Source organism: Nansenia antarctica (genome assembly GCF_963989245.1).
Source record: "Nansenia antarctica genome assembly, chromosome: 6".
NCBI lineage: Eukaryota > Metazoa > Chordata > Actinopteri > Argentiniformes > Microstomatidae > Nansenia > Nansenia antarctica.
The window spans coordinates 39,974,522-39,998,789 of NC_137676.1; the positions used below are offsets into that span (position 1 = coordinate 39,974,522).

General features: G+C 47.4%; 1 protein-coding gene across 1 annotated transcript in view; it reads right to left on the minus strand.

Annotated features, from left to right (window-relative positions):
* Window positions 1–24,268, minus strand: part of magi3a (membrane associated guanylate kinase, WW and PDZ domain containing 3a) — a gene marked incomplete at its 5' end in the record, with an annotated part of 142,019 nt that overhangs the window by 44,366 nt on the left and 73,385 nt on the right. The window contains 2 exon segments of the mRNA XM_080533758.1: window positions 8,984–9,103; window positions 15,314–15,430. Coding sequence (XP_080389884.1) covers window positions 8,984–9,103; window positions 15,314–15,430 — 237 coding nt within the window.

Here is a 24,268-nt window from a genome sequence, read left to right on the forward strand (position 1 = left end):
GTCAAGTTCTCCCAGACCAATCTCGGCAAACCATGTCATTATGGACTTCACTTTGTGTATGAGGGGCATTGTCATGTTGAAACAGGAAAGAACCTTCCCCAAACTGTTGCCAAAAAGTTGGAAGCATACAATTCTCTAGAATCCCATTGTATGCTGTAGCATTACGATTTCCCTTCACTGGAACTAAAGGGCCCAACCATGAAAACAGCCCCAGACGATAACTGTGTCCACATACTTTTGTCCATATAGTATATAAGGCAGAGCAGGAGATGGAGAGGGGAGGGATGAGGCGGTGGACAGCCCATGTAGAGGTAGTTGTGTTAGGGGGTTGTGCCGGTGACTGTCTGAGTGGTGACTGTTAGTAGAGGGGTCTGAAAGGGGAGAGGTATGAGTAGGTCTAATCCTTTCACTGGGACTCAGAGCTTCCCCCCATATCTCTGCATCTCTCCTCTCTTCCCTGTATAATGGCCTGTCTGAGGGACGTTCATCTGTCAGCCCCTGCTGGCAGCTCTAGGTAACACATGACACATGCACACACACACACACACACACACACACACACACACACACACACACACACACACACACATACATATACACAGGTCAGAATAGTCGTTACTAAAGAAAAGCGAGGCCTGTGGGAGGATGTTCCATGCTCCATGTTAACTCACACATGTGAGGTGATTGCTTTGGACACACACATACTCACACACGCACACGCACACGCGCACACACACACACACACACACACACACACACACACACACACACACAAGGAGAGTGAGCCACACAGGGATCAAACTACCTTCCACTCACAAACAGCGAGCCCATCCATCCTGCCCTGTCTCCCCACCGGCTCCCTTCAGCCGACATCCGGCAGATAAATTAGCATTTGTCCAAAGACAGCTTCATTATACCTGAGCACGGAGCGATGAAGATGAAAGATAGGAGGTCTCCTTTAATCCAGACCTCGCCACTCACCAGCCTGCCTAGCTATTTCTGCTCTCTTTCTCTATCTCCCTCGCTCCCTCCCCCCCTCCGTCCGTCCGTCCGTCTCTCCCTCCCTGACTCTTTCTCTCGTCGCCCGCCTCCTCCTCCCCTCACTCTCTGTCTGTCCCTCCCTCCCTCTCTCTGTCTCTCTCTCTTCCTTTTCATCTTTTTTTACGCTCCCTCTGTCTCTGGCCTACTGGGCTGTGATTAATAGCTCATAAACACTTCTCTCTCAGCCTCTGATGGATGTGTATCAGAGTCCACGGGGGGAGGGGGGAGAGTAAGGGAGGGGAGGGGGGAGGGGGGCAGAGATTTGTAACAGTGTAACTGTTTGTCATCATTAATCTGATGGGAAACTGTGGGATCTGTCAGGAGAGGGGGGGGATCAGGGGGGTAGAAATTAAGGTAAACAAATGTGCACATGCACACGTGCAGACACACACACACACACACACACACTCTTACCGTGTGAATGTGAGATAAGAGAAGGCAGGACAGCGCCCGGCTGTGTTTGGTTGGGAGCCGCTGTGCTAACAGTCACCCATGAAAACGTAACTTGACACCTGCTGGTACAGGAACTAACACTGCACACACGCACACATACACACAAATGCAAACACACACACACACACACACACACACACCCTCCCATCCACCTACCCACCCACCCACCCACGGACCCACCTACCCACCCCTCCAGCCAGCCACCCACCCAGACACACACACACACACACACACACACACACACACACACAAGAGAGGAAGATGCAGCTTGTTGTCTATCCTCCATGTTGTTTGAACATTTTCTGTGTAAGCCCTCCCTCCTCCACCCCAGGGCTGCCTGCCAGGGTACTTCACACTCACATTCTGATGCTGGAAGTCTCCAACACCATAAGAGAAAAACCTCACCACAAATCTCACCACCTCGGCCTTGGGGGGGGGGGGGCAACAGAGGTAAGATGAGAAGGCTATCGCTGGCACGGCCGTGTTTCACTTGCAGTAATACTACAGTATTCTCCTCACGTACTGTTACTGTAGACGCTAACTGGCCGTGTCTTGCTGCGCTGTGCGGGGCGCCCAGGCAGGGCTAAGCATCATTACTTTTTAAAAACTCCCTCCCTACCTCCCACTTTTTAAAACTACCCTCCCTCCCTCCCTCCCTCCCTCTCCCCCTCCCTCCCACTTTTTAAAACTACCCTCCCTCCCTCCCTCCCTCCTACTTTTTAAAACTACCCTCCCTCCCTCCTACTTTTTAAAACTACCCTCCCTCCCTCCCTCCCTCTGAGATGAAATATGCAGCAGGGCCAGGGGCCGCTGCGGTGGTGGTGGTGTGGTGAAGTCTTAACTGCCATCTGGACGGAGAGCAGCATCTGCCATGTGCCATCCCATCGCATCCCAACGCATCCCAACGCCGTGAGAAGCAGTAAGGTGGCTGAGGCCCGGCCGTGAGTGTGCAGTGCAGTGCTAGCAAGCACGCGGTGGGGGATGGGGGGGGAGAGGGTGAGGACCGTGGAGAGGTGTCACTAAGCTACGAGTCTCTCTCTCTCTCTCATCACTCTCTCGCTCCATTTGACGAGCTCTATAACAGGCTCTCTCTCTCTCTCTCTCTCTCTCTCTCTCTCGTGTGTTCATCTCATCAACTGATTTGGTGCCTCGTATCTTAAGTGAGGCGCTACGGTGCACACAAGACATCGATAGGCGTGTTGTGTGTGTGGCACGGCACGCACACACACCCGGGGTTGAGTCTAGGGATGGAGAGAGCATGTGAGTGGAAGGGAGTGAGGGGAGTATGGATAGGGAAGCCCCCCCTCTCTCTCTCTCTCTTTCGGTCTCTCCTTTGCTTGCCCTGATGCTGACTCTCTCTCTCTCCCTTCGCCTCGATTAACTAGCCAGCCGCACATGCGCGCAGACACGCACACACACACTCACTCACAGACACACACACACGCACGCACGCACTCACTCACTCACTCACTCACTCACTCACTTTACTCACACACACACACACACACACTCACACACTCACACACATTCACACACACACGCACACACGCACTCACTCACCTTACTCCCTCACACACACACACACACACACACACACACACACACGCACACACGCACTCACTCACTCACCTTACTCACTCACTCACACACACACACACACACACACACACACACACTCATTAATCATGGAGGAGCAGCTCTCACTCTCCTGGGCGGTGGGTTAGCCCAGCTTGCCCGAGGCTCACAGACCGGCAGCGCCCGAGGCGGGTAGAGCCCCATCTTGTGCTCCAGAGTAGACGGCTCCCTTCCGGGGGCCTGGCACAGAGCTCGCTGTCTGCTTGGCATAAAAGACTCCCGGGACTCGCCAGCCACGCCACCCTCGTCGACCTCCACATTCCTACGTTGTCAGAATAGACCGGTGCGGCCCTAGAGGTGCCAGCCTGTGTTAATGACCAGAGATACGGCCACAGTCTCTCGGTCTTCTCTCTCTCTCTCTCTGTCTCTCTCTCTCTCTCTCTGCGTGTCTCTCTCTCTGCCTCCCTCCCTCCTTCTCTCTCTCTCCCCCTCTCTCTCACTCTCCACCTCTCTCTCCGTGTCAGCGTGCACGTAGGACCGTCCTTTCAAACCGCCGCATGTATCTGTTTACGTCCGGTACAATGAGAGAGAGTTTTTTTTTGTCCTTTCAGACAGGGACTGTACTCTAAAAACAACAACAGCGATAATCCCGGTGGATTGTGTGACGCTCAGTGTTCAGGGGGAACCGGAGTAGGGTCTTAATCCTCCCCTGCCCTGCCCTGGCGTCTCCTGTGACTGTCTAGCGCGGCGCCCTTAACCCCTTCTCTTCCCCCTGAGTGTGCTGGCTCCGAGCCCTGGGCCTTATCCAACGCTTAACTGCAAGCCCTTCGACTGCAAGCCCTTCAACTAGGCCTGTCACAGCTGTCCTACCATCCTGCAGCACTACACAGGGCCCATTAGAGGGCCTGTTAGACCAGTCGCCCCACCATGCTCTCTAGAACACTGCAGGACTGCGTAGGGCCTGTGTAGAGTTATTCTTGAATAATATTATTGTAGCCCAGCACTAGGGCCTAGGCCCTGAGGGACCTTACGCAGTGCTGCAATATTCTATAGGACAGCTCGAACAGACCTTATATGCAGTACCTGCAGTATATTCTATAATCTGATAAGACCCTAGGCAGTGCTGCTGCAATATTCATATATCAGATTGTAGAATACTGCAGTCCTGCATAAGGCGTATTCGAGTTGTCCTATGATACGGCAGAACTGCATAGAGGCCGTGAAGAGCTGTTCTATACAGTGCTGCAACCCTGCATACTAAAGGACCCATCGTATCAAGTGTAACGATCGTTTATTATTAGTTGTCTGCAGCGATAGGGCTTCACCGTCTCCTTCCCCTTATCAATAATTCATGCAGTCTTGGCTGGGCTTTGTTTGTGTCCACAGTGAGAGAGAGAGAGAGAGAGAGAGAGAGAGAGAGAGAGAGAGAGAGAGAGAGAGAGAGAGAAGAGGAGAAAGTCTTAGGTACTGCGGTGTATACATTCACAGCTGTGCTGCTTTGTAGTCGAGGCACAGGCCAAGCGCAAAAACCCGACAACAACAACAACTCACAGTCCATCACCCTCGGCTTTATGAACCCCCCCCCCCCCCCCCCCCCCGCAAAAGAATTAAAAACAGGTTTAACTTTTATGTGGCACTTTATCTCTCCTTGAAGTTTTGGAGTCAACTTCTCGGCAGCTCAGAATGAGCCCTGTCATTGGGAGAGGGGATGAAAGGGGGGAGGGGGGTAGGATCTAAGTAGTATTGGGAAAGAGGGACTAGAGAGAGACCTGTGTTGCCAGAGCAACAGAGAGGGACCAGACGAGAGAGGAGAGAGAGAGAGGGTGCATCAAAGCTTAGCAGGGCTGGGCCAACCAGGGGCTAGGAGAGGACATGAAAGAGCACCAGGCCTGGGAGATGGAGATGGAGATGGAGATGGAGGAGGACACAGCGTGGTGCTGGGGCTGGGAGGAGGCTGAGACTGAGGCCCTGTCTGAATACCAGTGGCGGCTGGCCAATAGAGGGCGCTAGGGCGCCGCCCCCACCTTCCAACGCAGCCCCACTTCCTAGTTGCTACTTGTAAAAGATTTTTACAAATAAACATTGTTTATTCATAAAATGCGGCTGATATTCTGTCGGCGCCTATCAGCATTCATTAAAAATCCTCCAATACAATAAACATTTTATCTGTGTGTGTGTAAAATTCACTGTGAAAATACATTACATAGGGTAGGGAGTCGGGGACGCCGGCCGAATGGGACTCTATGGCACTGCAAATACTTTTGGCTTACACGTGAGTTGTAGCAGCGCTCCAATTGGCTGTCTCCTATTTCCCGGTCGGGGCGTAAAAAGTGCGCCCTGAGCATGCGCAGATTATAGGCTTACCTAGGCTGCAGCCTAGGGCCACTACCACTAGGGGGCCACGACGGCCACCTAACATTGGATACCAAAAAAAATAAAAAATGCGTGAGACTTGAGAGCCCTGAATATCCGGTTGTTAAGTCTGACGTCAAACGTGACGTTTTGCAATTTCCGGGTCCAAACCAGAAATTCTCCGCACCAGAATACCAGTGTACTGAATGACAGTTTAATCGTTTTTTAGACTCGGATCTATTCATACAACAAGGGACACAGCACTTTCCTGTTTTCCCCATAGTGTCAGGGTATTTGAGCCTCGGAAAAGCGCTATATAAACATAATTAATTATTATTATTATTGCGGCATTTCGAAGACAGCGCCTCAGCCAACTTTGGACCCGGAAACACGTTGCGACTTAACAACCGAATAGCTACGTTTAAAAATGTTTTATAATAATGCAGCTGCGACGACCAATGTTGTTGAGAGTGAGAGCCACGAAGCAGTTAGCACTGGGTCGGGTGTCGCTAGCAGCACTGAGGCGAACATGGGGGAGAGGAGAGCAACAGGAGAGGAGAGCAACAGAGAGACAGACAACAGGAGAAGAGAGCAACAGAGAGACAGACAACAGGACAGCAACAGAGAGACAGACAACAGGAGAGGAGAGCAATAGAGACAGAACTGAGGTGAGGTGAGCAACAGAGATAGTTCAGGATGATAACAAACAGTTCAGTATGACAGAGACAACTAATAGAAAGACAACTGTATGATTATAGAGTTTACATGTTCAAGGAAATATTGTATGATAATAGAAAGGTACACTTTAATTTAATTAAGAAGTAACAAAGAACACATTTATTATCACAATTGCATTGTGTTCCATGTCTTTCTCCATTTAATAAATAATGCCTAGTTGAATGGCTAAACAAGACAACTGTCTGGACAGTACTGCTAGAATTATTCACCTTATAGCTGCACAGATAGACAAAGGGTATAAGTCCATTCTGTTAACATTAGGTCTACTCTGCTAACAAAGACTATTCCAGTTGATTTGTCAGTTGTTGTGCATTATATTTTTGTTGTGTTTGCAGTTTGCCCTTTAATAAGTTATATATAAAAATAATTAAGTTATATATATATTCTCATGCTAAAATCGACTGTAATTCCAAATTTTAAAGTTGATATTCTTCCCCGTGGAGCATGCCCCCATAACCTGTGCCCCACCCAACATTTTTATCACCAGCCGCCACTGCTGAATACTTTAGAAAACGCACGCTTCCTTATTCTCTTCCTCAGCGAAAAATCACTGACCTGACATGACAACATGACAGGTGAAAACACTGCGATGAAAAAGCTTCTGCTCATGTTAGATCAGCGGTTACTTTAAGGAAGGCAGGAAGGGAGGGTGCATTTCTAAAGTAGAGAGTAGTAGAGAGGCAGAGAGAGAGAGAGAGATAGAGAGAGAGAGAGAGAGAGAGAGAGAGAGAGAGAGAGAGAGAGAAAGAGAGAGAGAGGCAGAGAGAAAGAGAGAGAGAGAGAGAGAGAGAGAGAGAGAGAGAGAGAGAGAGAGAGCTTGAGAGACTTGAGACCAGAGAGCTCACAGGAGTCTTTTTTTCTCTCTCCAAGCCGACGTTGATAGAGTGTGAGTTGTAGTTGTTTGCAGTTGGGCTGTGCCTTGACTTCTAAGCAGCAGAGCTGTGAGTGTACACACCGCAGTTAATAGAATAAATCACACTCTTTCGCTGTATTATACCGTTAAAAAACGACTAAGGCATCCTATAGAGATGTATGATAAATGTGACACGAAATGATTCAGGAAATGTTATCCTCTATAAGTCAAACAGCAAAGCCAATCATAAAGTCAATACTGTACACTACAGTATACACCTTCTCATTCATGGAGGTGGTGTAAGGGTGTGGGGAATGTTTTCTTGGCACACTTTGGGCCTTTTGGTTAATACCAATCAATCATTGCTTGAATGCCACAGCCTTGAGTATTGTTGCTGACCATGTGCATCCCTTCATGGCCACAATGTACCCATCTTCTAATGGCTACTTCCAGCATGATAATGCACAATGTCACAAAGCAAATGTCGTCTCAAACTGGTTTCATGAACATGACAGTTCAGAGAGTTCAGTCCAGAATCTCAAAGGAATGTTTCCAACATCTTGTGGAATCAATGCCACGAAGAATCGAGGCTGTTTTGAGAGCAAAGGAAGGTCCTTCCCCAGTATTAGTATATTATGTTCCTTTGTGTTCCTCATAAAATGTTTGTGGATGCGTGTATGTGGCCTCCAGAAGAACTTTCCCCCGGTTCTGGTTGAACACAAAGTCATCATCACGCTCTGTTACTGTTCCAACCCTCAAAGACGCTGTGTTCTTCTGACCGAGACGATGGGCACTAATCTCTTAACCACAGGTCAAGCACCAGCGATCAAGGGAATGGGTTTCGCTGTCATAGAGCTGTAATGCAACCATGAGCGCACGGTCACGGTTCAGGGCCTCCCCTGTCCTGAGCCGTGAGGGATGAGTCCCACGGTCGATAGTAAAAGCCAACCGACCATCCAGACACGCATCCATTCTGGACGGACCTGAGACAGCCCTCTTAAGGCCCGCTAATGGAACTGCCAGTAGCGGAGGACTTTGAGTCCCAGATTGACTTACCTGGAGATCATTGACTAAACGGGAGGTGACATTCCAACTGTGAACAATAGCTACATTGTAAGAGCCGTGTGTGTGTGTGTGTATGTCTGTATGTGCGTGTGTGTGTGTGTGTGTGTGTGTGGAGGGGGGTGGGTGATTGAGAGAGAGGTCCACAAAATAACTGCTGTATGTGTGTGTGTGTGTGTTTATGCTTTTCCACGTCCATGTGCTCATCCATGGGAACTCCTCAGAGGTCAAAGTTCACTGGCGTGAATAACTAACGTATCCTGAACGCTTATTGAACCCGAAAGACAGACCTGGCTGTGGCCCGGGGGGTGGAGGGTGGGGATGTAGTATTCCCCCTGGTCACTGGTGCACACGGGACCAGAGGCCCGTCCTCTAGGGCTGCCTGCACCTGGGTGACGATGCCGACCACTGGCTCCTTCCAAAACCGTACCAGTCGACTCCCTTGCTACTTCAGTGTGACTACGCTCACAGGGCAGTCATTGAGCATGCGACTATGCTGAATAGATACACACCCAGCATCACAAGTGACCCATCGTTCACATTGACAATGTCAGAACGACAGAGCGTATGTTGACTCTACCCGATGACCTGGATAACGGGGACAGCTGAGTAAATACATGAACAGGAAAAACAGTGAACAAGCAGAATGCAGATTCCCTCTCTGATGTAGCTGCACCCTCAGGGGGAATGTGGAATGTGTGACTCCTCCTCCCCCCCCCCCTCTCTCTCTCTCTCTTTACCCCGGCCGCTCACCCACTCCTTCCTTTCCTCCCTCCCTCACTACTCCCCTCTCAGTCCTTCTCCCCCTATAGTACCACTCCGAACCACATCACCCCCCCCCTCTCTATCTTCCTCCCCTCCAAATCCCCCATTCCTCACCTCCCCCCCCCCCCCGAGCCGCATACGTACCGTCGTAGGTGCCGCTTTCCAGCAGCAGTCCGCTCTCCTCCAGGACACGGAACTCCCCCACGCTGATGAAGTTGTAATCCACTCCGGGCACCTCCCCCTCCCTGGGCTGCCGGGTGGTACCTGCCGGCGACATCACACACACAAAGAAACACACACACACACACACACACACACACACAAAAATAGTGAGACCAACCACCACTTGGATCACCTCAGAGGACGATGATGACATGATGTTGTTGTCCATGAATCAGAAGGAGAGGTTCTGAGGAGACGGGGGGAGACCGTTTTCGACAGGCCCACGGGGGTGTGAATCACGTCCGAATATCCCTGAGGGCGTTGTGAACACACCTGCGTTCCTTTGTTCTAAGAAAAGCAATACATCGTATTTCTGTCAAACACGCAAGTTCATACTGGTACGGAGGGCTATTGCGGTTAGTAGAAGTGAAGCTGCCTAGTAACCCCCCCCCCCCCCTCCCCCGGCTTCAAGACCACACCAGACATAGATGTAATGCATGTACTAGAACTGCAGTGCCCGTCAATCCATACGTCTGTGCACTCTCCAGTTAGTATTGGTGGCTCCACCTCCAATAACCCACCATCGTTCTTCAAGGTTAACAGCCTAAGAGCCCCGATTTGCATGCGCAAACATTGATAATACTGTGTCTAGCGTTTCCCTGATATGAAACAGATTATTTGCAACAACTCTGATTGAGTAATTACAGTTTTCTCAAAACCACGATTGTTAATTAATAAATGAAGACACAATTAAGCAATATCACACTCGAGTGTTCGGTCGTAGGTACGAGGCCGCAGGCCGAGTACCGAAGACAATCACAGCCGTGCTGATATTCAGTATAACACACGACCTCGAGTGTGATATTGCTTTTATACAACAGTTCTACAGCGCAATTTATTAATTAACAGTAATAAGTGACAACAGATTATTATTTGTTTGTTTATTTAATCATTTATTTTGGCTCCGTCAAGAAAAAATAGTTCCGCAACGGGACTGTTCAACAGGACTGTTGCCTAGTAACCTGAACACAAACTAGCTACTTTGTATCGTGTACATTTATTTGTACATTTCCATGTATTGTGCAACCAGTGAATGACTCGGTTGACAGTCGCTTTGGAATTTTGCATTGGGCGGAATTTTGGTTAGGTATTTTTCGAGAGATGCTACCGGGCAGAGGGGATTTCCTCGCTCCTCAAACATTGCGCCCCTACGATTTTCTCTGTCTCGCTCAAGTGGGTCTTTATGGTTTTTTGTTTCTTCATTGAATGTCATGGTGAAATACTTTTCTCCATTCTCATGACGTTTTAGTACGAATGAGTCAGGTTTGAGATCCCGGTTCCCCTCTTTACCCCTGCGTCCAAAGTGCAACTGAATATCATACCAGACCTTGTTCAGTAAACCTCAATGGACTGAATGTTGATGTCTATATCAATGACAATAAAGACCATTCATTCATTCATATGTTTAAGGCTTAGCCAAGTCTGGAGGCAGTTCAAGGCCCATGTTGTTTGCCTTACGGTGTTAATTTCATTTTTACTCTTCTCCAATTTGTCCAGGTCGGCCGGTGTCATATCAGCACACCTGGGGGTTTGCACTGAAGTACCTTCGTCCTCTCCTTCTGATTCATAATTTAAGTCAAATGTTATATTTGGAAATATATCCATCTTCTGTTTCTGTTGTAGGCTATATGACCGTTAATGTACCGGTAGTCTAATTAATAATTAACGGTAATTTAGTAGAACACCTGTGCGGCGGAGTGATACATATAGTTAAAAGTCCCAGTGCTGTTATACTGTATATCGTAACTCATGGAATGCCTCTTGTCCAATCAAATTACTTGGTCGGAACTAACTGTTGTATAAAGTGGCATAAGATAAGAAAAGAGAGGTATACGCTAAGTGACTATTGTTTGAAGGGATACAGTGGTAAGTTTTTTTTTTTTTTTGCAGAGTTGTGATTGGCTCATCTCCAGGGCTGTGAAGCTGCTCTTGCTTTCCTTCCACGTCTGGAATGTTCTGGAATGTTCAACAGAATAGTATGTTTCGTTTTGTTACATCACACCTCTTTCATTTCCCTTCCTGCCCCTCTCTGCTCCATCTCCATTATTCACCATAAGTAGCTCTGACTCCTTCTTTTTGATCTGGAAGTCGAGGTAAGGTAAGCCAGTATAAGCTAAGCCTACCTGGGGAGGCTTGGTGGAAGTAGAACCTCCAGCAGCTTCCCTTGAAGTCTACAGCCCATATAATCCACAATAACAACAAGGTACCAGGGGAGGCTGGTGGAGGTTCCAAGAGCTGGCCCATTTAACATGGTTGATCTGTTCATCTGTGGTGATGCATTAAAAAACAACTATGCATAAAGTGAAAACATTTGACGTCAGGGCAGGGCACTCAGCTCTGTCTAGGCTCAGTTTAGATGTAATTGGGTGTTTACTTCAAGTTAACTGCAAACTGACCCCAGCATTGGAGGTGAAATACTATCTCTCAGTGCACTGATGCTTCTTAACATTACGGACATCTCTCTCTCTTTCTATCTATCTCTTATCTAAGGGGAGTTATGGAGGGAGGGGGAGTTCTGAGGCAAAAAGTGAGAGGACATTTCCTGGCAATTCAATCTGTTTGAAAACAGCCCAGAAAGAAGAACTACAACTGACTTTCATCCTTTGTTCATGTTCTCCAAAGTTCTCTGATTGAAGAAACAAAACAATCGAAGAAAAACAATATGGAACAGCATCCAAAAAAATAACATCATCAAAAAGGTATCAGGAAGGATGTAGAGAAACTAATTTGGCACTTTTCTGCATCGGGAACTCCGATTATTTCGTAGCAGGTGGCTACATAGCTGCAATAGCTGAAGAAAATACAAAATGAGCAAACTAGTTTACACATAATGACACGTGAAAACCTGCCAGCTGCTTAAGCTTCTTACGGTAAAACTAGGTGCCCTTTAACACGCACCGCTGGAAAGACTAATATACAGTCACACACAGGGGAGGACTGCCCGTGAATGGCCCATCTCATCTTTTAAAGAAGAGACATATTATCTCTAACGTCTGCTATACTTAGGGGAAAATGTATATTGTAATGGAGAAATAGACTTAGTGATTGAAGTTAGGGCTGGAGTGGACTCATACCTACAGTATATACCTGGATATAGCTTAATGTACTTGTTATTACACATGATTTGAACCCAGACTACATTTGACATTCAGTAATAGTAGGTGTTAGCACACATCTTTGAACAAAACCCCAGTACAATAACAAATATACAGTACGGGTGGCCTATCTCCTTGGATATGAGAGGGAGGACAATTTCTACACTATGAATTGAGCGAGTTCAGGGCGGTTATGATATACTGTACTCTGCCTTACAGGCTTAGTTAAGTATTCAAAAGAAGACTCTTAAATCGTCTCAAGAAAAAGCAATTGTTAGGATTCAATACCTGGGGGCACTCTTCTTCTTTTTTAAATTTTTTATTCCTGCCATCCTTCTCCCTTCTTTATATTGCGATGAGCCTCTTATAGCTTACCGCCGTGCCACAGCGGATATTAATGCCTAGAGGAGAAGGGAGGGAGTCAAGAGGGCGAAGCAGAGCTTCAAGGATTATGGGGTGATTTGGACCCCTGGCACTGACTTCCCCTGCCTTCCTTTCTTTTCGGAAGCAAACTTTAATGATGCCCATGCCTGTGTGCTGTTCTGGAGGGAGATAGTCACATGCTGCTCTGTCTGAGATGCCATGTAGGGTGATATAAGGAGCAGAGTGCAGCCTCCATTGCGGCTCCCAGCGCAGTAGAAGGCCATTCATGCAGCACCGACGTCGGCCCTATGGTGACCTTCTATAGCTGCACCTCAGTGTCTCCTATAGGGTACAGACACAGCAGTGGGTGTTATAACCCCACTTGTACTTGTTATACTGTAATCCTGCACTGGGAAGAACTGACTGGGGTAAGGTCGGGGCTTGAAATGCTATTGCCTTCATAACTTACAAGATTAATTGGTTCTTGTGTGCTATTGTGCATACTTAGACTAATTTGTCCTCATAGACATTTTATGACTCAGCATAAATGTCTACAGTAAAACCAATGATTTGTTCAGATGATGTACTTTACACACTGAACACACATACAATTTATCGACTCATAAAACTAAAGCCAGAGATGGAAGAGTCATCCATCATGAGAAATAAAACATTACTGGATTATTTGCACAGTTGTTCCCAATTATGCATCATGTTAATATTTCCACATGAAAAAGTCGAACATTTTGGAGGAGATGCATGGCCTTTTTTTACGCTCATCCCAATGTTGCAAATGAGAAACTTTCTATATGCAAATTAATTATTCGGACTCGCAAAGACTACACAGAACCAACCAGCGAATGATTCCCTAGCGCTAATAAATTGTGAAATGGATAGTAATTGGCATATAATTCTGCAAAGCAGCATAGTAAATTGCACAATTGCACTTTCGATCCTGCCAATTGTCCCCTTTGTCCATTTGAAAACCATCAGGGCATAAAAAGCTTTTCTACTGTCGTTATTTAGCCCTGGGATTGGAAATATCAGAGACATCTTCATATTAAAAGAGTTACAATGGAGAAAGAGAGAGAGAGAGAGAGAGAGGATGAGGCATTTCTGTAGCACTCCTACACACCTTGAACTATTTGTATTAAATGGTTAGTTTCAATGAGGTACACTACATGAATTATAAGATAATTACATGCATATTATATTCCGAACATTAACTTCAAGGCATAATTTTTGTATTAGAAATAAATGAACTCTCCTTTCATTATCTATCAAACAGCAATTATGGCTTCATAGTCTATGGATTTTATAATAGAGAGGTTTGACATGAGCCCTGTGGACCTCTAAAATATGACTGTGTTGGACAGGAACGCATTCTGACAATGACTGAGGATCGAAGAGAATGAGAAAGAGGGGGAGGGAGGGAGGGAGACGGGGCGAGGGTAAGGAGTATGATTGAGAAGTGCTGACCCAGTGAATGGGGCTCAGGCATGCCAAGCACCTTGGCCTGGGAACCAACTGCAGACGTCTCCACTGATTAATGGCTACGGCTGCAATATGGGGCAGTTCCACCTAATAGCAGGGCCCGATAGGAGCGATTGATGCTACTGTGGCAGAGGGTTCTCCGAGTCAAAGACAGAGAGAGGCAGAGAGGGAGGAAAGGGGGGGGGAGGGGATAACGAGGGAAAAGGGAGAGATGGAAGAAGGGAGTGAGTTGGGGACACTCAAAAAGTGCCCTTTTTTTTGGGCTGGTTGAAAATAAAATAGTATTTCATTTTTTCTTATGTTATTGAAATTCTATCACATGAAGAGAGAAATGTATAGTAGTATCCACCCCCTTCCAAATGGTTTAGTCTCTATCGATCAATCAACGTCACATCTTCAGGCATTCTGAATACAACTTGTCATGAAAAGCACCTCATCCCCAGCCCGGTTACGGTGAATGATATCACTCAGATAGGCACTGTTTTAATTATGAAACCACCATTAAACAACACTTACTTACTTTTTATGTTATATATCCGTTAAAAAACAATGAAGTAGGTCAGTAGGACTTCCCACCTTCACGCTGTAATTTCCTCATTACTAGCCTCGGTAGTCGCAAGCAAGCTAGTCTAATTATCATTAAAACAACATTATCTCCGTCATCCAGGGCAACTTACAACTATGCAATTCATTTCTGAAGCAGGTAGTTACATTTTGCATAGTTTTGGTAATGTAGTGATTAGTGATGGTCTTTCTAGACAGTTTTCTAAAAATGTGATCTTTAAAAGTATATTATTGTTTGGGCATGTGTGTTTTCCCTGTTAAAATAAAAGTTGCAATCAATCAATCAGTTTTGATTAGGAAATAAGAAGCAGAATAAACACTGCTAGAAGAGGCAAATACACCTGTCTAATACACCTGTCTAATACACCTGTCTCTTCTCACCTCGCTTCTCACCTCCCTGACCCTGGATTCGTTTTTCAGCCATATGCATAGTTGCAACAAATTCTATATTAAGTTTGAGTGTGCGTGCGTTATAAAGGGTGTGGATGACGGTGTGGCAACATCGGGGTCGGAATAGTGTGTGTCGGTGGGGTGAGAGCCCTTTTTTTGTTGCTGCTTAGCCCCCTGCCCCCCAAAACGTCTGTGCACGGCCCTGGGTGGGGAGGGCGACAGGTTGGCAGAGCCCTGCACACATGAGCGTGCCCATCTGGAGGGGTCAGAGGTCACAGAGCCACGCCTGGAGACAGAGGGAGGCAGTATGGCGCCCTGAGGAGACGGCGGGGGTGGCACTACTCACAGGGGATGGTGCGCAGGTACAGGTTGTCCCTGATCACCTGCTGCAGCTTGTGGTCCAGGGAGCCCTTCTGGAACTGCAGGCTGAGGTAGTGGCGCAGGTCCGTGTTCAGAACTTTGCCTGCAGAGAGAAGGAACACCACCATCTGGGTCAGTAAAGCGCTAGGAGGACAGGAGGGATGTTTACATAATGTTTTTTTTTTCACTCGCACACATTCCTAAACACTGGTGGGAACTTGGAATATACCGTCCCATCACCCAATGCGTACATGAGTCCCCTCTATTATGTTGCTGTATTCCCCCCTTTTCCACAACTACTGCGCCACCATTACACAACCATTGCGACAGGTAATCAAGGCAGCAACGCCTCAAGCAAAACGATACCGCGTGTGTAGGAGTTGAAACACCCAACTTCAAAGGCTTAAATTGTTGTGGAGGAGCCTAGAACTACGGGGACGGAGATCAGGGAGGAGGCCTATTGGCTCAGACACAAGAGATGAGCCGCCCCTGTCAGAGAGAGGCCCGATGAAATATTCATGTGGTTTGATTCACTCAAGTCAAGTATCCAGATGAGGACACAGAGAACAGGTAGAAAGACAATGCCTGCACTGTATACTGTTGCCTCTCCCCTGATCTAGGAGGGGGAACAGGGAGTTCAGGCGGAGTTCGAGGAAGTGTGGGGGTGTGTGTCAGTCATCGGAAAAAGGAGGAGGGAAAAAAACTCAAGTGATTCTCCTCAGGAGCGAGGGGAATGAGAAAGAGCGAAAGAAAGAAAGCCAAGATTCTCCCTTGTGTCTTGAACAGTGTCCCCGCTCTGAGCTGCTCTGAGTCTCCAGCTGTTTGCGTTTTTGAAAGCTGATGCGTCACGCGAGGCTCCTCCGGGCGGCTGCGCGGGGCAGGGAGGATGTGCTTTGAAACGGCGCCAGTTTACAGCGCGAGCATCAATACGCATTGTTTGTCCCCCCTCACAGCTGTCTCAGCGGGGGGGGGCATGGGGCTCTCGTTTTCGGTTCATCTCGACTCCACGCTCTGGGTAAATAGATGAGGAAGGAGTAGGCGTTGCCCTACTCTCTGAAAAACCAACACGCGCACACACATCAATGACGAAATACTGTGCATACACAGACCTATAGAAGTAGAGTTATGTCAAGAACTCGAGAGTACTGCATAGTGAGAAGGAAGGAATAGCTGCACAATGACACCCATTGAGGATATTGTGTTTTAATACCAAGCACTTCCTACGCAGGGTTTTTTAAATATTCACTTTGGGAAAAATGTGAATACTGTAGCAGTTTTGCAACCTCCCATCTGTAGCAGAGCGCCTCGAGAGATGAAATGGATCGCCCACCTAGCCTAATTCACAAATGAATGTAATCAAAACAAGTCTCTTTTCCCTCCGCTCTGATTGGTCCCCCAGGGTGATGAAAGGGACTGCCCACTGCGATTGGCAGATTAGCTGCGTTCCATTGGCTGGCTGAGACGCATACTAATCCATTCTGTCCTTAACTGTCCAGGAGAAGCCCAGCGGGCCTCTAGGTAGATTGTATTGGATAAGGGTATTGTATAATTTCTCTAGGGAAATACTTGGCATGGAAAGCATCGTACCAAGCATATGTTCTGCACCCGCAAATGTGATTGAAATAGGTAAAGGTGATTGTAGTGTAGGCTAGCCCTGTGGGTCTCATGTGGGGCATGTCCTGTGTGGGCTGCAGCAATTAGCCTTGCTTCCATCAACAATGACATCACCACTTGTCTAAAACACAGTCTAGGCTATAATATGTACTGTACCAGCAGCTCTTATTCCCTATGAAATGTACAGAACGGTATACAGAGAGAGAGAGAGAGAGAGAGAGAGAGAGAGAGAGAGAGAGAGAGAGAGAGAGAGAGAGAGAGTTCAACTGTGTCTCAAATATATTTTGCACGTGTCAAACACGAATTTTACGGGGTCATTTGGAAACAGACCCGAAACATGGAAATGGACCGAAATAGTGAAATATGAAGCCAGTTTGAGTGTGAATGGTGTTTTACTCTATTGAACCAGTCCAGCAGCGGCACGGCTGAGGGACAGGCAGCCATGGCCAAGAGAAACATGCCTCCTCACATTATGTAACTCTATAGACTTCTTACAGCCACAATGAATGCAAGGAATTTAGGTCAAAGCAACAAAAGCAGAGTCCCGTCACGCATCTGAACTATCAAACCTCGGGGTTCTGGCCCTGGTTCCCACAAACTATTCAACATATGAGAGAAGGAAACCTCAATACTAGTACACACACACACACACACACACACACACACACACACACACACACGCACACACACACAGCTGAGTATGTAAAGTCCCCTCCCCCTTGTCAACTCTTTTCCCATGTAAAGTGACCCAAGGGGGGCTTCTTCCCTCACCATCCTGCCTGGGAATACTGCTCTGGCTCCATTTCTCCACACACACACACACACACACACACACACACACACACACGCACACACACACACACACACACACACACACACACACACACACACACACACACATTTTAACTATGGACGATGGATGGCATTGATTGTTATCATTGAATTCTAAGATCTCAGACCGAAAACCTCACATCATTCACACAAATCTGTCAAACATACACACACACACACACACACACACACACACACACACACACACACACACACACACACACACACACACACACGGCATGTCCTCACACTCTCTCTCTCTCTCTCTCTCTCTGTGTCTCTCTCTCTAGGTGCGTGTATTCCAGGACTGTGCAGGTCTTCAGAGACTACATCTGGACTAAGTTGATAGTCTTGGTAAATATTATTGATGTATTTGAGGGATGAAAAACATCTCACTAAACTGGGTTTCTCTCTACCAGGCTGTCAACCTGTATGTGAAGAACTTGCATGATCGCTTGGATGATGAGCAGCTGCACAAAGAGTTCTCCCACTTTGGAACAATCACCAGTGCAAAGGTGATGATGGAGGGTGGACGCAGCAAGGGATTTGGCTTTGTGTGCTTCTCCTCCCCTGAGGCGGCCACCAAGGCTGTGACTGAGGTGAACGGCCGCATCGTTGCCACCAAGCCCTTGTATGTGGCCCTGGCCCAGCGCAAGGATGAGCGCAGGGTTCACAGAACCAACCAGCGAATGCATAGGGTGGCCAGCATCTGCGCTGTTCCCAACCCAGGCATCAATCCCTACCAGCTTACCCCCCCCACCTGGATTCTTCATGGCTGCCATCCCACAGGCCCAGAACTGTGCTACCCCATGCTTCACCAACCAGCTGGCTCAGCTGAGACCCACTTATCAGTTGGCTACCCAGAGTGTGAAACTTCAGCACTTCCAGAACATGTCCAAGACCATGTGTCCATCGCCTCACCGACCAGGCCTCAGACCTTCAATGCTGTGAAGGCCACACCCTCCCAGGTGCCCCCTATGATGACCTTTCAGCACATAGGTCAGTATATTTAGTGAAGCAACCCTGCACATAGAGACAAGACCACTATCCAAACGGTTGCCATACATATCCCTTTGATTATCTTCCTGCTCAGCTACCCAGGCCTCTGCCAGTGCAGATGCAGCTAGAGCGCAGATGTGCACTGTGTCCCAGAACAAGTACACATCTGATGAACACTACCCCCAGCAGCACATGGCTCCCCAGCCACAGGTCCCTATGCAGCAATCTGCTGTCCATGTCCAGGACCAAGAGGCTCTGACTGCCTCCATGCTTCCTGCCGTTCCCCGTTCCCCGTGTTTGTTTCTATGGATCCCCATTAGCTGTTACCGTTACTGTTACTGATATTTATTCTCCCTCCCTCCAGGTGAGTGTCTCTTCCCATCTATCCACAACATGCACCCCAGCATCGGTCCCAAGGTCACGGACATGCTGCTGGAGATGGACAACTCTGACATGCTGGGGTCTCCAAGGTGGATGAAGCGTTAGCTGTGTGAGGAGGCTGCACAGAAATCTGACCACATCCCAGCTTGAGTTCCAAGCGACTAACACATAAAAAGGAGATCCAGATTTTGAAACCCACTTCACCAATAAAAAAAAAATATTGAAGCATTGAGAAAATATTGCAACATTAATAAATGATTTCATTATAAAATGAAATTGATTGACTCAGCTATGTCTAGAAAAGAGTAAGCCGGACCTTGATGATAAAAGTAAAAGCCCTGGTTGGACCAGATGGGCCGACAACAAGGCCTCCTAGACCAACAATGCACATCCAAGCTGGGCATGAAACAGAGGAGTGAATGAACTAAACAGTTGTACTTTTGGCAACAATACATTTATGTCCAAAACTCAGCTGCCAGGATCCTCACCCACACTAAACCATGGCAGCATATCACCCCCAACCGGCAACAACTTCACTGGCTCCCCATAAAGTACAGAATCTCCTTCAAGGCTCCTGCCTATCTAACTGACCTACTCCACCCCTACATCCCTGCACGTGGTCTCCGATCATCCGACACTGACCTCCTCGTCATACCCTGCACTAGGCGACACACACTTGGCGAGCAAGCCTTTTCTACAGCTGTACCCAAGCTGTGGAACACCCTTTCACCAGCCAGCCGATGCTCTGATGCTTTCAGTACATTCAAGACCCAAGACCCTGTTCAGACTCGCCTTCCTACAGCATGGCATGGATCCTGAGGAACACTATTCCCCAAAGCTGTCTTCCACCATTTTTCTTTTTTATCTTGACTGATGATTTTATCTATTTGTATTTTTCTTTTCTTTTTTTGTGCACTGTCCTTGAGTCAATGAAAGGCTTTTAAATCTATTATTATTATTATGATGATTTATAGCCCATCTATACACCCTCACGAAGTGTGTGACGTGCGTGCTCACACAGGCACATGAAGACATTGTCTTCGGACATTGTATTAGGACTAATATTTAAGTATTTATTTGGTTAAAACTCTGCTGAATGGATGATGATGCTGTTCATGCAACTAAAGTGTGTTGATGTAATACAAATCTATTTTAAACGATGTTGCCATGACTGTGGTATATCATAGATTCATAGGACCATTCAGACCCCATGTTCTTGTGGACCAGAATGTCAGACACACGTACGCACAATGTCAACGGCACAACTGTCACTCATACTTCTTGGTCACTGTGTTGCTGTCACATGTCGTCTGCCAATATCCAATATAGGACATCTCTCCATCTGTGTCTCTCTCTTCCTTTCTCCTTCTTCTCTTTCTCCTTTTATCTCTCTCATTTCCGTGCCATCATTCCAGTACCTAACAAATACTATCTTACTTACTAGTTCATATCTAGTCAAGGATAACTCTATTGCAATTGAGTGCTTTCTGTGCGTACATGTACGTGCGTGCGTACGTGCGGGCTTACATGCGGGTGTGCATGTTTTCTACCGTAACAGGAAAAGGACAGATATAACGTCCAAATCCTATAGCATTTGTGTGCGGTTGTGTATGTGTGTGTGTGTGTGTGTGTGTGTGTGTGTGTGTGTGTGCTACAGGGCCTGATTGGTTCTGGACTACCTGAGTGCAGTTTCTACATCCTGGACATGGTGGTCAGACCCACAGGTCAGACGTCCTACGTTCAGTCGCACCTAGTCTGACCATAACCCTACCACTACCTGATCATGCTCTGACCATAACCCTACCACTAACTGATCATGCTCTGACCATAACCCTACCACTAACTGACTGTGCTCTGACCATAACCCTACCACTAACCGATCATACTCTGACCATAACCCTACCAACCTGATCATGCTCTGACCATAACCCTACCACTAACTGATCATGCTCTGACCATAACCCTACCACTAACTGATCATGCTCTGACCATAACCCTACCACTAACTGACTGTGCTCTGACCATAACCCTACCACTAACCGATCATACTCTGACCATAACCCTACCACTAACTGATCATGCTCTGACCATAACCCTACCACTAATTGATCATACTCTGACCATAACCCTACCACTAACTGATCATACTCTGACCATAACCCTACCACTAACTGACTGTTCTGACCATAACCCTACCACTAACGGACTGTTCTGACCATAACCCTACCACTAACTGACTGTGTCCTGACCATAACCCTACCACTAACTGACTGTTCTGACCATATGTAATGAAGTCTGACCGTAACCCTACCATTAACTGACCATGCTCTGAGCAGGGATAGTAAAGTTGTTCTGACCATAATCCGACCTGTACCTGACCATACTGTGACGGCGGGTATCTCTCCTCTCCTTGGTTTCCTAGAGACGAGGAGTTCCTGTTTGTGGTGTTTGACTTCCTGGTAGGCGTTTTGATCTTCACCTCCATTCTGAGTAACGTTGGCGCCATGATATCGAACAACGCATGTGGGTGGAGTTTCAGAGCCACATGGACGCCATCAAGCACTACATGCAGCTCAGTCACGTCAGCAGGGACCTGGAGGCCCGTTATTCACTGGTTCTGCGAAGAGCTGAAGAGCCTGCCCAATAAGCTAAGGGCTGAGACTGCTATTAATGTGCACCTGGAAACCCTGAAAAAGGTACACACACACACACACAAAAGCACACACTCAAGCACACACACACACACACACACGCACACAGACAGACACAAGCAGACACAGACACACACACACGCACACACACACACACACACACACACACACACACACACACAATACCCTACTGGACACACACACACCCTTTCTCTGTTTTCAGAACAGGGCAGTCTTTGTGGCCTGGCTGTCAGGTAGCGTTAGTGCACTCTGTCATATCTCTGGGGAGCAGCACATCATTGGACAGCCAGGCAGCCAGTACAAGGCAGGGAACACAATGAGTTCCTTTGTGCCTCATCATCTGGGCACTAAGGCCATCTTTACAGGGGCGGAGCGGGCAATGGGGAGTTTGAGAATCATTAAAAACAGGGAGAGAGAGAGAGAGAGAGCGAGAGAGAGGAGTAATGACGCAATCCCTCATGGTGTCCTGTCCCCCTCCCTCCTACAGAATGTCCTCACTCCCATCATTTCATCACTTTCTATCTCTCCATCTATCTGTCTTCCTCTCTCTCTCTCTGTCTTTCTCTCCTATGTCATGGAGCCTCATCAGGCAGGCCCATCCCCACAGGACTCCTCCGTCTGAACAATCACTGACATCACTTCCTGAATAGCAATCAGCCTCCGTTTCTCCCTCTATCAACTTTTTTTTTCTTGCTAATCTGTCTCTCCCGTAAGCTCCCTCCTCCCTAGATCCATCCCTCCCTCCTCTGGTTTGCCTCATCTACTCAGATCAATCTGTCAGACTTTAAAGAGCAGAGAGCATACAGGTGCCTTTAACACTGGCATTAACTTTGAGGCTTGGCTTCACTCAAACACCTGCACTGGAGCGGGGAGGGGGGGGGGAGAAGATCCAACCCATGGGACAGATTGTAGGTTCCTTGTTTCGTTCAGTGATGGACACACGCATATACACACGCAGACATGCAGACACACACACACACACACACACACACACACACACACACACACACACATACACACACGTGACTGCCATCTCCTGAATTCCTAATGCAATTTGATGGAGTGGGTGGGTGGGGGAATTTGAAGTTGAGGAGTGAGTTTACTCAACTCCGTCACACACACACACACGCACACACACACACACACGCACACACACACACACACACACACACACACACACACACACACACACGTAGATCTAACTGAGAGTTAGGTGCTGCAATCTTCCTCAATCTCCAGGAGCCAGTCGATTTCCTACATTTGCTAGCTAATTTGGGCCAGTGAAAAACTGCCACTGAGAAACTGTACAAAGTTTAATGAGGCCATTCCATGACAGTGGCCCAGCCAACGGCCCTCCGTGGAGAAGACCCTGCGGCGAGCTAATTAGCACGTCGTTAAGCCCGCTTTGGCAACCCAGGGTCACTGAACGATGCTCCCACTCTGCCCCCTCCCCCCTCTGTGACAGACAGCCTCAACAGCCCTATGTCTTCCGTCCCCCAAAATCCTGCCCATGTTCCCCTGACAAGATGATGCCATACATTTACATTACATTTTTGGCATTTAGCAGACACCTTACCCCAAAGCAACTTACAATCAATACATTTGACTAAGTAAGTGAATCATCTATTCACTAGTCATAGCAGGAAAAAGGCCTGGGGCCATTGGCAGTCAACGTGCTAGAATAAAGAAGATTTTGTTTTGTTTTTAATTGACACAGGAGAAACAGTAAAGGGGGGAAACTAGGTGTCTCAGGAGACACAGTGCAGGACTGCAGGAGTACAAGCTCAACCCCTGCATGGTGTTCTGTTCTGGGTGGGATCTCTCACGAGACCGACTAGAGTCTGTGTGAAGTCAATTAGCCCGAAAGCAAGCGAGAGATAGAGATTAATTGCAGACGGTGGTGTAGAATAAAACATGGGGCGAAATAAATCAATCCGCCCAATGCGCCCATCTCCCTCCCCTCCCATTAGCTTATTTGGATTCCTTTAGAGAAAGCACCTTCCTAAGAAGGGGGAGGGGGGTGGGTATCACTCTACAGAGTGGAGATCACATGATCTCACGAAGCAGCTAGGCAAACATTAGTGACGATGAAACCCATCTCTTCTCGCATTAACATTTCATTCCATAGGGGAATTTTCTTCAAACGATCTTAAAAATATATCCACTATCCAGTTTGTACTGGTAACGTAAGCTCATCTGAAGAAAGATCCCCTATGGAATGAAATGCAAATACGAGAAGGGATTGAGTTTCCTCGTAAGCGAGCTGAGAACTTTGTGGTTGATGTTGACCTCTAAACTGGTAGAAGCAAAAAAATCTGAGGACAGGCTCTATGTAATGCACGGAAACGGAATGAGGAATGGTATCAAACATGTTGTGTTTGATACTATGCCACCATTCCTTATTGCACATGCCATGCATGACAATGAGCTTGTCCTCTGATTTC